This window comes from Myotis nattereri (genome assembly GCF_964212035.1).
Source record: "Myotis nattereri genome assembly, chromosome: 6".
In the NCBI taxonomy this organism is placed as follows: Eukaryota; Metazoa; Chordata; class Mammalia; order Chiroptera; family Vespertilionidae; genus Myotis; species Myotis nattereri.
In genome coordinates, this window is record NC_138081.1 from 26,135,162 (window position 1) to 26,149,262 (window position 14,101).

Consider the following 14,101-nt stretch of genomic DNA (forward strand, 5'->3'; position numbering starts at 1 on the left):
TAGTGTACTAGTATGTATCTGTCTTACAAGATAGATTTGTTTCTGTGATTGTGTCAAAAATAATAAAGTATTTTAAATACACAAGGGAACTGAATCCATTTGGAAATATAATTTCACATTATCATTCATGACAATACTAAAGCTTATTTAGGCAGAGGAAGCTATTAAAACGCATGTAGCCTAAAAGGATAAGGTCATAATTCCATTTTCCCTTTAATTTTTCACTAAAATTGTTTTCCTCAGTTGGGTACCATCTTTCTACTTTCATATCCCTCTGTTTTGAGCAACCTATTCCATAGCCTCTATATCACTAGTTGTTAAATTTTACATCAGGTTCACATAAAACATTGATTAAAAATACCATTTCGCCTCGCTAGCATGGCTCAGTGCTTGAGCGTTGACCTATGAAGCAGGAGGTTACAGTTCAATTCCCAGTCAGGGCTCATGCCCAGGTTGCAGCCTTGATCCCCAGTCTGGAGCATTCAGGAGGCAGCCGAAAAATGATTCTCTCTCATCACTTATGTTTCTATCTCTCTCTCTCCCTCTCCCTTCCTATCTGAAATCAATAAAAAAATATATTTTAAAAAATACCATTTCTTGGGCCCTGGCCATGTCACTCATTTGGTTAGAGCATCTTTCCCATATGCCCAGTTTGGGGGTTCCATCCCTGGTCAGAGGATATACAAGAACCAACTAATGAATGCATAAATAAGTGGAACTACAAATCATTGTCTCTCTCAAACAAACAAATAATTCTTTAAATACAATTTATTGGGCTTCAGCTCCTGGTTCTGATTCATTAGGATGGGGTCGGGCCCAGAAAACTGAATTTTAAATGGTACCTCTGGTGATTCCAAATAAGAGAATCGGTGGATCACAGTTGGAAAAAAAGTGTTCTTTATGAAAAAACAAAACAACAACAAAAAACCACTCTTAAAAACTACCTGTATTTGGGATGTTTAACTAGGAGACTCATCAAGGAGTTTTTAATTTGATTTATTATCTGCCAATTAAATTTCTATACAATCCATTTTATGTCTCTCTGCTTAAAAACTAATATACATCTTATTTTCCCACCAATCTTTGACTCCTGGATCAACATTTGTAATACTTTGCCTTTCATGATTAACTTCATTTTTCTTTAATGTCTTATAGCAGTTTTAACCTGCCACAAGATTTTTATGTTTCTTGAGTGACTTTTCTCTTTCCTTCACTGAAGAGCATGTGTTCCATCTGAAACCACCCGGTACAATGTTGTACATTCTACGACTGCTCAGCAAATATCAGCACCTGACTATGCATCTCAATAAGATTTTGCAACAACTCTAAGGCTCTCTCTCTAGTGGAGGTTTCCCATTTTGTATGATTAACACTGAATTTGTAAAATATATTTTCAGAAATTCTTTGTTTTACCTAATACATCAATTAAGCGCCTCCTTTTTTATGTAGACAGCAGAAGGAAATTTTATCACACGAAAAAATTATTCATAGTTTTTAAAAACAAGAAATCAGCACAGGACTCCTGGGCCCTGATTTATTTTTAATAGTAGTTTATCAAATTACTCTTTATACTTTATTAGCAAGAAAAAGATTTTCATTGGAAAAGCCTAGTCCCTATGTGTTAATAAAATTAAAAGAAATTTACATTCTAATATCCTGGGTTGATATTTTCCTTCAGATTAAATTACTGGTGAACCATTAGAGTAGCACATGACTCTTGGAATATATTTATAAATACTAGTCTCTTTAGTCAACAACACACCTTGGTTTTTTACACAACCGACAAAGCATTTATCCGTGCCAAAAGCATTTCAAAGCCACAATCTTTTAAAGAACTGAAATTAAAACAGAGTATAAACAGATAACTATGACTTAATTAGGCATGTCTATTTCAAACAATGGAACACTGCTGTTCAGTATTCAAAATTACAAAAAAAAAAAAAGAATATTACAAATCATTTCAGTACCTAGAACTACTGGCAATCAATTAACTAATTAGGTGCTTACCCCATTACCAAAAATAAAAATGAACATTAATATAAACAAAAAATATTTTAAGTGCTCTTTCTCAGATATTCCCCCTTGGTTTTGTTTTTTTTTAAATATATATTTTTATTGATTTTTTACAGAGAGGAAGAGAGAGGGATAGAGAGTTAGGAACATAGATCAGCTGCCTCCTGCACACCCCCTACTGGGGATGTGCCCGCAACCAAGGTACATGCCCTTGACTGGAATCGAACCTGGGACTCTTCAGTCCACAGGCCGACGCTCTAACCACTGAGCCAAACTGATCAGGGCTCCCCCTCGGTTTTAACATCCCTTAAACACATCCAGAATATAAATCATTTTCTGATGTTAATTATCAGAGGCATCATACATTTGCATAGTGTTCAAAGTGGTAACCACACTCAAGCACTTTGAATATATTTATTAAAACATAAAACACAAGAAAGAGATCTTTATTTTTTTAAAATATATTTTATTGATTTTTTTACAGAGAGGAAGGGAGAGGGATAGAGAGTTAGAAACATTGATAAGAGAGGAACATCGATCAGCTGCCTCCTGCACCCTCCCCACTGGGGATGTGCCCGCAACCAAGGTACATGCCCCTGACTGGAATCGAACCTGGGACCCTTTGGTCCGCAGGCTGACGCTCTATCCATTGAGCCAAACCAGTCAGGGCAAGAAAGAGATCTTTAGAATGAAATGATCTAGTTACCAAAGTGTGCACTATGGATTACATAAAAAATACGGATGTTTTCACAGTCATTGAAAGTAGAATGATTGTAAAACATTATCATATCATCTGCTCAAATAGCAGATTATATGGGTCATGAAACCAGTATTAAAATAAATGCCTTGTCTTGAGCAACACTGTTTTGTTAATTCTGTATTTTTCATGCTTTGAAAATGGAGAATGCATTTGAACTATTCAAGAATATCATATAAGTACCTCTTAGATATCAAAGGTTTTTAATACAAAAATGCCTCTGGTCCTATGACTAAAGAACATATTTACTCAGAGGATATGTTACCCATTCAGAGACTTAATCACACATTATTTCTTATGTTCAATTGTACTTATTCCTCTTGTCATTTCAGGGTTCAATAAAACCTCTTCAATTACAAAGAAATGGACAAAGAAGAGGAAGATTCAAATAAGCATATTTTAATATATATCAGTAATCTTACAATGACCAGGTTATAAAAGATTTCTTCAAAACAACACCAACAAAAATGATCAATACGATAGGCACAGATTTTCTAAACTTAAAATCCTCAATGTCACTTTATAAAGTTGGTTGATGGTGGTCTGGTCTTACTATGCCAATGAAATCATTTATAATGAGAAAGAATCAAACAGATCTATGATTATACCTGGTGGCGCTTTATTAATAAATTTATACAGATAATTAGCCAACATTTGCTTTTTAAGGTTAAAGAAAAGATATTATATTTTCAGTAATTACAATGTCAAATGCATATTTTGGGACGCCAAAAAAATATAGATGTTAGTTATAAATTTAGTCACTCCTATAGATACTCAGACATTTACATTTTTTAATTTAGATAAAATATACGTCACCATTCATTCAAAGAGTTATTCTCAATCAAGTTTTAAAACCTAAACCTGGAATTAGGAGGAAATTACCACAATAATAAAGACTACTGAATTTCTTAAACTGTTCAATGTGGGTGGCCTTCACCCTAAAAGTGCCATTTGAAATTCTTAGCAGATACCAGGCTAAGGTGGCTCCACTCAACACATACCAAGGATGTGCCACTCCTGGTGCCTGCAAGAGGAGTGGGGGGAAAGGTGTTACAAATCAGCACAATAAACTTTAAAAAAGCTTGCCCTACAATTGCAAATCAAATAAGAACAAGGACAGAACTAGTGAGGGTTTCCCCCTTATCTTTCTTCTCAATCTAAATAAGAAATACAGTCAAGTGGGCAATTAAAGACACCTCCACTTTTCTAGTATAATAAAGTGGATTATTCCACATAGGAAACCACCATAGCAGTTCAACATGAACTTTTCCCAGGAAATGCATGCTTGTCTTTGGTATTTATGCATAACAACGACATGTCAAGTAATCACACCGCAGAAAAGGTGATTAAACAAAAGACCTACTTCTCTCTTAAGTAAATGATGACTTGGAAGGGATCAGCAGTTAACATTACACCATTAACACAAGCATAACATGTGGTTTAGCAAGAATTTAAAAGGCATGAGGAAAGGAAACAACAAACGCCTGGAGAGCCAATATCCGCAAATACAGTGCAATGACCTCCATGTCTTTATTCCTGGAAAAATGATAAAGAAAACATTTCCCTCTCCCTCCCTCCACCCCTCAAAAAAAAAAAAAGACTTAAGACATCCGTAACTGAGAAATATGTGCTCACCTCCATAGATCCAGAAAATGCAGCATCTTCTCTCTTCTTCAGTCATGGAGCTCCAGGGATCTTGGTTCAAACAGTGGAACCCTAGTCCTGCCTACACATCTTCATCATGAGCCATAGGCTCCCTGTGCTCTAACAAGCAAAAGAGTCAGAGTGCCTGAGGAAAAGTTACTCAAAATAGGAGATGTTATCAGGACTGAGGGTCAGGACAAGAACAGCCATGACACAGAGGCAATGGAACCACTGCTACTGCAGGTAATATGGTCAGCAACAATTGGCCAACGCAGGCAGAACACTGGCCAACATGATAATTGGCCTTAAAAGCGGATTTGACCAATAATTGTTATTCCCAGTTATCATTTCTAACTACTGCTAAATTCAGTGTGCTGCTGCCCTGGACTGCCCTGTCTCCCCACCCACAGTAGGTAAAATCAGAGTAAATATTTGAGAAGTTAGGAAAACCTAGATCCAACAATTGAATATTTTTTAAAACAATCTGACTATTCTTCATCCCCTGGCATGAAAATGAAAATGTAAATGTAACCTGACAAACTAAACATCTTTTAAAGACAGTGTAAAACACTCAAAATCCAGGTCTTAATTTTTTCAGAATCTATTTCAAAAGCATGTTCATGGGGGGAATAAAAGCCAGACAAGCAAAAACAGAACATAACAAACATCAGAAACCCGACCTGGGGGAAGACATGGGCAAAGTAACTCACGTGTGATTATACCATGTTTTCTATGCAGACTCTTTCTTATGCCTACATTTTCATATTGTATTATATTTTAAAACTGTGGTTTATATACATTATACATTATGCACCAAACATTTCAATCTTTCCAACTTTGTAATATGAAGACATGTGGGCTCAAAGTCACAAAACAGAATGCGAAAATGTAGAAAAAATGAGAAGTGGATAAAAATAAGTTTTTAGAAAAATGAGAGTTTAACAAAATTGATGATACAGAAAATATTGGTGACTGAGGAGCCCTGCTTTTAACCAAACTGTTGTTAGACCTATTTATCTATTTTCTTTAAGTACAAATGTTTTTGATTAATACATGAACTATCAAGAGTTTGAGATATGCAGCAGTGTGTATTCACATGCCTTTTTACATAGGTTCATTACATGAATGATTGTTAAGGATTAGAGTAGATGAAAAGCCCAGTGTACTGGTTTCCTTTGGCTGCTATAAAAAAAAAAAACCCACAAACTTAGCTTAAAACAACAGGATTTTATTCTTGCATAGTTCGGGAGGCCAGAAGTTTGAAGTCAAGGTCTAGACAGGGTTGTACTACCTCAGAGGCTCTAGGGAGAATCCATTCCTCACCACTTCATCTTCTGGTAACTGTCAGCATTCCTTGACTTGTGGCCTCATCACCCCAATCTTAGCTACTACGTTCTCTTTGCCTCCTCTGAGAAACTTCAGTTTGCTCTTAATGTCTTTCAACTGATTAGATCAGGCCCACCCAGGTAATCCAGGATAATTTTCCCTTCACAGTACTTTAATCATATTTGTAAAGAGCCTTTATTCAAAGAAGACAACATTTATAGATTTCAAATTATAATAGGGTCCAATATCTTTCTGGGGAAGCAAAGTATTTTTCAATCTACTACACCTGGTGTTCACAGTAATTCTTTTAAATTTTCCTTGAATCTGGCTCGCTATTTCTTACTGGAATGGTGGTAGTCCAATTTTTACACGTCTATTTTAATCATCCAAAGCCTAGTTCTCCTGTTTAAATGCCCTCATTGTTATCTAGATCTCTTTCATTTAAAAATATACTAGGATCACCTCCCCTAGCCAAAATTGACTGTGCTTGCTCTATTTCCAGTTTGGTGCTTGGTCTACTTGTGCCTCCATCTATGTGATAAGATTCTGAGAGTCATCCTATTTCATCTTACCCACATGCAATTGATCCTTGAACCCTATTAGTACCATTTAGTTCATTTCAATAATCCCAAACTCCACATCCCAACTCTGAATGTTCTTGCCTTAGTTGACACTGGAGGTGACAGAGCTCAGCTCCTAGGCTCTGTTCTTGATCTCGGCTCACCTTCTATGCTTTCTCTATTCTATTGTCAGTGTGATCTTTCTAAAACTTCCTAAATCTGATCAACTTACTCCTCTACCTAAAGCCCCCACCACTCTCAGATTTAAATCCAAATAGCACATGCATATAAGGCCCGTCTTGATTTGTAGTCTACCTAACCCCTACAACCTGGTCTTGTATTTTTATCCCATCCCCTCCATGTATCCTTAGCAGCTTTCCCCAAAGTATCATGATATCTTTTACTTCTATGTTTTGGAACATGCTACAGACACCTGCCTTGCCAGCCCAAAGAACCAGTCGACTCCCATTTATATTTGAGAATTCTGCCAAAAGAGCATCTTGTTTAAGAATGAATCTCTAGCCCAGCAGTGTGTCTCAGTGGTTGAGTGTAGACCTATAAACCAGGAGGTCACAGTTTGATTCCCTGTCAGGGCACATGCTAGGGTTGCAGCTCAATCCCCAATAGAGTCCATGCAGAAGGCAGCCTATCAATAATTCTCTCTCATCATTGATGTTTCAATCTCTCCCTCTCCCTTTCTCTATGAAATCAATAACATATATATATATATATATATATATATATATATATATATATATTTCTAAAAATGTATCCCTATACTCTTTAAATAAATGAATTGTATAGTATATGAACTATATCTCCATAATGCTGTTATTTAGAAAAATAATGCATTTCTTTCAGTAGCATCCTCAAATTCATTTAGTGTTATACATGTCTTCTACAAATTTGCAACACCCCCTGTTCTCACCTCCATAACATTTATACTAAATTGTGATCTAGTGGCTCATCTGACTGCGTAAGGGCAGGGCTATCACATTAATATTCCCATTCTCCTCCACCAGTGTGATGTCTGGCACAAAGCAGACACTCAGCAAATGTTTACTGGATGAATGACTGAAATGCTATAATCCTTTGATGGTTGAAACCAATTATAATAAATCCAGCAGAAGTTAAGTGGATATAATTTGCTACTTAGAAAGCAAGTTACTTTTAGGACTGAATTACTATTAGGACCGACAATACTAGCCTTTAAAATGGAAAGCATAGGCATATGAATGTAATTGTACTTTAAAATGGTATAATCATTTTCCAGTAAAATACAGCCTTTGTCCTCAAGTTGAATTCAAGGAGTTAGTTCATATTTACCAATCTGCTTACATGAATGAATCATCACTGCTATAAGCTGTGTTTAATCAGCTTTAAAGCATTTTTTTCTAAGAGCTCCTGTCCTTTCAACTTAAGCTCCATTAATTTTCTTGGCTGCCACATTACAGAACAAATAATATAGTGAACATGTCCTTTTTAGTGGGGTTAAATCTTTCATTATAAATACTTAAGACCAGCACCCACATGCAACAGAAGAGTCTTCATTTCTTGGTGTCACCAAAATATATAAACTTTCATTTTTCTTTATATTCAAAGCTTCTCCACAAAGGGTAAGGATCGATCTTCACAGGATGATATTTCTAACCATATTTTCATTCATTGTCAAAATAACAGAATAGTTTGTAATGTTAATTGTTCGTAACTGGAAGAGAATAAAGACCAGAAGAATTGTATCCAAGTAATATGAGCAAATTTTAGAGGCCAATCTATTCACTGTTTTCCTAACAGAGTAGGTTTCCTGGCATAGGAGGCCTGACTGCCGCCCCACCATTTTCCAGGGAAGAGAGAGAATTGGGAGAAAAGGGATAAGGGATCCTTTCTTGCCTCTCCTGATCTGGTGGGAAAGGAATGAAGAGTCTCACTTGGTCACTCCCAGTTTTCTATCTGGTCGGTTAAGGAGGAGAGATTACATCTAAATAACCCCCACCACCCCACTGCCATCATTCCCTGCCCCAACTCCTTGCTCGTCATTTTTTTAGAACTTTCTAATTTAGATTTTGTTTTGTTATCCTTTTACTGTCTATCTTCACTATGAGGTTGTGAGTTTCGTGGGGCAGTCCTGTTTTTCTCTCCTCACTAAACCCAATGCCTTACACATTCCAGGAATGCACTAAATGTTGGGTTGAAATCTGAAGGCTCATGCTGCCTGTATAAAAAATGTATGCTGGTGCAGAAGCTCCAAGTGGGGCAAGTCTTGAACAAAGCAGGACCAGGCAGGGCAGGAGAAAACACAAAGTGGTGTCTGCTCCTGGCTGACAGTAGGAACAGCAGCGCTAGGAGAGGAAAACATCCCCTCGAGAGCTCATTTTGGACTCATTTTCTTCTCAGTTTGTTAACAGGAACACAGCAGTGCTAATTTCAAAGTAAATACATTCTGTTCACATGGCATTTTGGTTTACATAGACTTACTGACCTGTGCTATCACGCTGCATCTTTGGAAAACAAATCATTAATGCTTATAAATAACTGACATAAACATTTAGAACACTATTGATAATGATAACCTGTCTCTGATGTCCATTGTCTCTTCTCTCTTCCCTTGCACCTTCTCACTCACCTGTCTTCCCTTCCCCAACCCCCTTTGAATCTTCACTCACACAAGCATGAGCGCACACACACACACACACACACACACACACACCCCTCCCTTATATTTTTCTGAAAACAAAAATATAAATATAGCTAGTCTCATATCCAGTTACCAGTCCTATAGTTATACTTTAATAATAATAATGGGTCAGAAATACTGAACTCACACTATCCCTACTGAATCCTCTCCATTTCATTAAAAGCCTAGCTGAGGCCTTATTTGCCTATGACTAGTCTGTCAAAATAGCCAGGTAATTATTATCCTGATTCCTTTTGTTCATTCTGCATATACCAGTACCTCATAACTGCCTCTAAAGCACTACTTTTTATCATGTTATTCTTGTTTTCTTACACCATTTTCAAGGCAAGTGAATAAAGTTTGCTTTCCAGGATCTCCATAATATGAGCCTAATCACCTTCCTAATTTTACTTCCCACCAACCAACAAGGACCCTTCACAGGACCTCTTTAAGATCATTTCATTATTTCATGGGACACCCTTAACCAACCTACCTGTGTGTCTTTTCTCATATTAGTTCTTCCTCTTATCTTCCTTTCTTTCCCAGTCACCCTTTTGTGACTAAATCTAGCCCTAAATCCTCGGTAAAAATGTTTCAATCACTTCATGAATCAAGATTCCCTTCCTATAATCTGCAGCATCTTGAATAAACCCATGCATTTGTGCAATGATTTCACAAATGTTTTCACATTTCCTATGTAAGCCTCACAAGAAATCAATAAATCAGGCAAGATGAGAAAGTACACTTTTTGACGAGGAGAAAGGTTTGCAGTGATGTGAAGTGATTTATCCAAACTCACAAAGCTGAAGGTGGAAGAGACTATCTTCAAGCCCTGGCCTCCATATGCCATGTGAAATCCATATTTGGAATTTAATCTGCCTCAGGTTGGTAATTATTTGCATCCCATTTTTTGCTATTCTCCAAAGTAGATTATAAGCTCCTGCTATGTAGAGAAACTTGCTCCAGTGCATCAAAATACACAATATGAGAATTCAAGGACTATTGGATTGAATGATTCTAAGAGTAGTTCAATCCCTCGCCCCATTGAAGAAGCTTCAATGATCCTTCTTTCCCTCTGATGTCCAATATTAGATTCTGAACTCTTGACTGAACACTGTGATAAACTCCAATAGATAGCCTATTATTTCATTTCTTGAATCAACTCCTCCCAAAACTAAGTGCAAATTCCCAAAAGATTGGTAATTTTGACAAATAAAAAGGAAATCAGCTGGTATTTAAATGTTGGCCAAGTTGGCCTGGAGCTGTAGGAATAAAAAGTGGAAAAGAACTGTATTTCCAAAACTCATCTGAAGTTGAGTCATATGGCACACTTGCTACACATACATGTATCTAGGATTCAGGCTCAATACTTTTTCAATCCTATGTTTCTCAACCTTGATTCTTATTGAACATACAATCCCAGAGAGCATGCTACAAGACGATGAGCAAGTGGCAAAGTCACAATGGCTAACGGCTCACCAACAGATCATGCTGTCGTGCTAAATACACACGGTGCGGGCATGACTGCTTGTGATTCATACTGCACAGAAATTTCCTGCTGGCAAAATTCTTGCTCATGTGTGAAAGAGGATTAAATATTTCCCTGCTTAAAAGTGTTCCACAAAGAGCTTTGACAACTTCCAAATCTGGAAGTTACTAAAGAAGGATAGAGCACCTGGGAAGAGAATTTAAATAGTCGATAGACTTCATGGCAGAGAAAGAGCTTCATCCCTTAGAACTGAGTTGAGAAGGTACTCACAGGCTCTCCCCGTGGTCCATCCTGCCCCGGAGCACCTGGAGGGCCTGCTTCTCCCTGTTAGCAGTAAGAGGAAATAAAGAATTCAATTTTCATCATGCTTACAAAATAACTGTATGTATTATATTACATAGTATAGCGTATTAGACACAAACAGAAAAATAAAAATTACTCCTAGATGATTGATATTAACTTTTCCTGGAATCAAATAACTCATTCTGCGATTCATAAAGTGACTATATAAATAGTAAATCTATATATGATAGTGGGTGGTTAAGTTATAAAATAATTATGTTCTGTGTACTCATGAGACTAGGGCAGTATTCTTACCTTCCAAGTAAATTTGACCAAAGTTTACATCAATCCTTTTAATATTTATTTTTATTTTCACTTTAAAATTGATCATCCTATTGGATCTATTTTGATCTTGCCTCTCAAGAGTTGCATTCTTTATAACCTACAGCAGCGATTCTCAAACTTTAGCTTCATCAGAACGAGCTGGAGGGCTTGTTAGTCTGCAGATCCCAGAGTTCCTGATTTTATAGGTCTGGAGTGGATCCCAATAACTTCCATTTCTAGTAGGTTTCCAGGAGGTGTTGTTACTGCGGGTCTTGGGATCACACTTTGAGAACCACTGCTCTAGCCTAGATCTCAAGATAGAGACTTACACACACTTTCTGCTCTTACAAGTCACTCTGTCTGTGATCTGCAATGACATTACACAGCTTTACACTTGGCACTGAATTTACAATGGCCAGGTTGTTGAATAGGTGTCTTGTTTATGTAGGTGTTATTTTCCTGACTTAACATTCTTTAAAGGTAGAAAACACATGAGATTTCCTTAATCACCCACAATATTTAGAATAGTGCTGAACAGAATGTAAGGCTATATATGAGACTGTATGTCCCCTTCTTTACAAACACTGAGGCAATCTCAAGGAAGAGGGAATGGCCTATTTATTCTTAAATGCTCAATTTCAAACAGATAAATAAAATGGGGGAAAAAAAACTTTTGTGGAGAGGGCTATAACATTTGTAGTTGGAAGAGTATGAAGGTTAGTTATGATAACATGAGAGTCAATAATCTTTACCTAGGAGTGTTCTCTTCATTCTCTTAATGATGTTTATTGGGAGATGAAATGATGATTTCTGACTGGCCATTTTCCTTAACATAATCAAATGCAGTACACAACTAACCTGTGAAACTCAGTATCGTAAACAGAAGTGAGCCCGATCACTTCATTACTTTCATGACCTGGAGAACTGGATACATGCACACCCCTTTGTGTGGCTGGTGGAAAAGGGCATAGAGCATGCCTTTACCTCTAATTTATCATATTGCTATCTTATTAATTTCTTTCTTGATAAAAATAAATAAATAATTGAGAAAGTGTCACATTAAACATTATTCCTCAACCCAATTTCTACAGCTAATGTCAAAGATGATTTATTCCACAACAAACCAGCTATTTTTAAGAAGGCACTTTAACCAAAAGCAGACATATGAAACATGCATTGCATGGGTATTGCCTTTCATGCCACGGTCTTTGGTCCTTACCCACACAAAAATAAAAGGATGGAGAGTAATTTAGTTTGTGAGCATGGTAAGCCTCAAAATCAGGTGAAAGATGTGTAACCATTACGATACAATTTAATTTTGAGGAATATCCTTGCTTTGCTATTAAACACTTTATTTTGACTTTGATCGTACTACATGGCTTATTCTTCATATGTAAACAAATCTCTAGCGTGCCAGAGGTTATTCTGAAGCTATCAGGCTGGGAAGCCTCTCCTGGCTGACCAAATAAACAGACATGAAGCTCAGACAGCAAAATGCATGGACAGGATCACACAAACTAGCCCTGGAATTTTAGTTCTGCCATGTAACTGACTGCACTTTCCAGTCAATTATTTAAGCTCTCTTAATCTGATCTTAATTTCTAAATGACATTAACATTCCCAATTTCATAGGTCTTTTCTTTACTTAAAAAACTAGAGCCAGTGTTGCCCAATTGGTTGGGCATTGTCCTGGGCACCAAGATATCACTGGCTCGATTCCCAGTCAGAGCACATGCCTGGTTGCAGGCTTGATCCCCAGTGCGGGGCATGCAGAAGGTAGCTCTTTCATAGATGTTTCTATCTCTCTCTTTCCCCCTCTCTCTAAAAATCAACAAAAACATATTTAAAAAAATAAAAATTTTTGTGAAAGTGCCTTGCATAGATCTAAGCACAGAAGGGAAGGTCCATAAAAGCTACTCCACTGCCACCAAAAAGGTTGGGATTTTCACAGTCCATTACTTTTATGATTTGTTTTAGGATTAAAATGTTTTATATTTGTACTCCTGTGGCTTGGCAATATAACTTAGGCAATGTAAGTATTTTTAAAACAAGGTCGATATTTTAATCTAGCTAAAATGCATAAAAAACAGTAAAATCAATAATTTAATCATTTCCTAAATTTGGAAAATATTATTTGGCTATGTTTTTCAACAATTTGGTGAAAGAAATTTCATTAGTTATTAAATTATGGCTATATAATGATGTACAAATTACCTCATCTCTCCATCTTTAGATTCCTCAACTGTAAAAGGGTAAAATTTTTTCACTTACAATTCATAATGATTTATGATATTAATGAGAAAACGTGTATAAAGTGCTGGGGAAAGAGCCAGGCATGTAGTAAGTATCCAATAAATTATGTCCTTTATTATAATTTGTCCTTTTCTGTGTTTGCTTCTTTTCAAATCCAGTTTAAATGCCATGTTTCAGTATTTCAACTGCTCCCTAATTAAGTTCTTACCCCTTTACCTCACTGTTCATATACTTCACTTGCTTATGCAAACCCCAGGCCTGACCGAAATCAAACCGAAAGCCTCTTCAGACCCACGATTGGGCTTCCAAGTATAGACATGGGAGGGAAGAAACAGTACAATAGTCACACAGATTGTAACTTCCAACTTCAACCAGACTTCAATGCAGCTTCTATATTTATTTCCCTGATCTCCTCTCTGCCATACTTTCCACACAAATATATAAAAGTTATCCAATCAACAAGAATTGCCTTTCTGTCCCACCTCTCAACAGGTGACAACTTCCACTTTTTTTTTTAAAGAAAACAAGTCAAACATCTTGCCACCAAACCAATACACTTACCTGCATTTGCATTTTTTAAAAATATATTTTATTGATTTTTTACAGAGAGGAAGGGAGAGGGATAGATAGTTAGAAACATCGATGAGAGAGAAGCATTCTGCCTCCTGCACCCCCCTCCCCCCCACAACTGGGGATGTGCCCGCAACCAAGGTACATGCCCCTGACCAGAATCGAACCTGGGACCCCCCAGTCCCCAGGCCGATGCTCTATCCAGTGAG

General features: G+C 36.9%; 1 protein-coding gene across 1 annotated transcript in view; it reads right to left on the reverse strand.

The window, feature by feature from the left end:
• COL21A1 (collagen type XXI alpha 1 chain) overlaps positions 1 to 14,101 on the reverse strand; it is a 173,245-nt gene that overhangs the window by 31,891 nt on the left and 127,253 nt on the right. Inside the window, exon 17 of the mRNA XM_081094853.1 lies at positions 10,734 to 10,787. Coding sequence (XP_080950979.1) covers positions 10,734 to 10,787 — 54 coding nt within the window. The remainder of the gene's footprint in view (positions 1 to 10,733; positions 10,788 to 14,101) is intronic.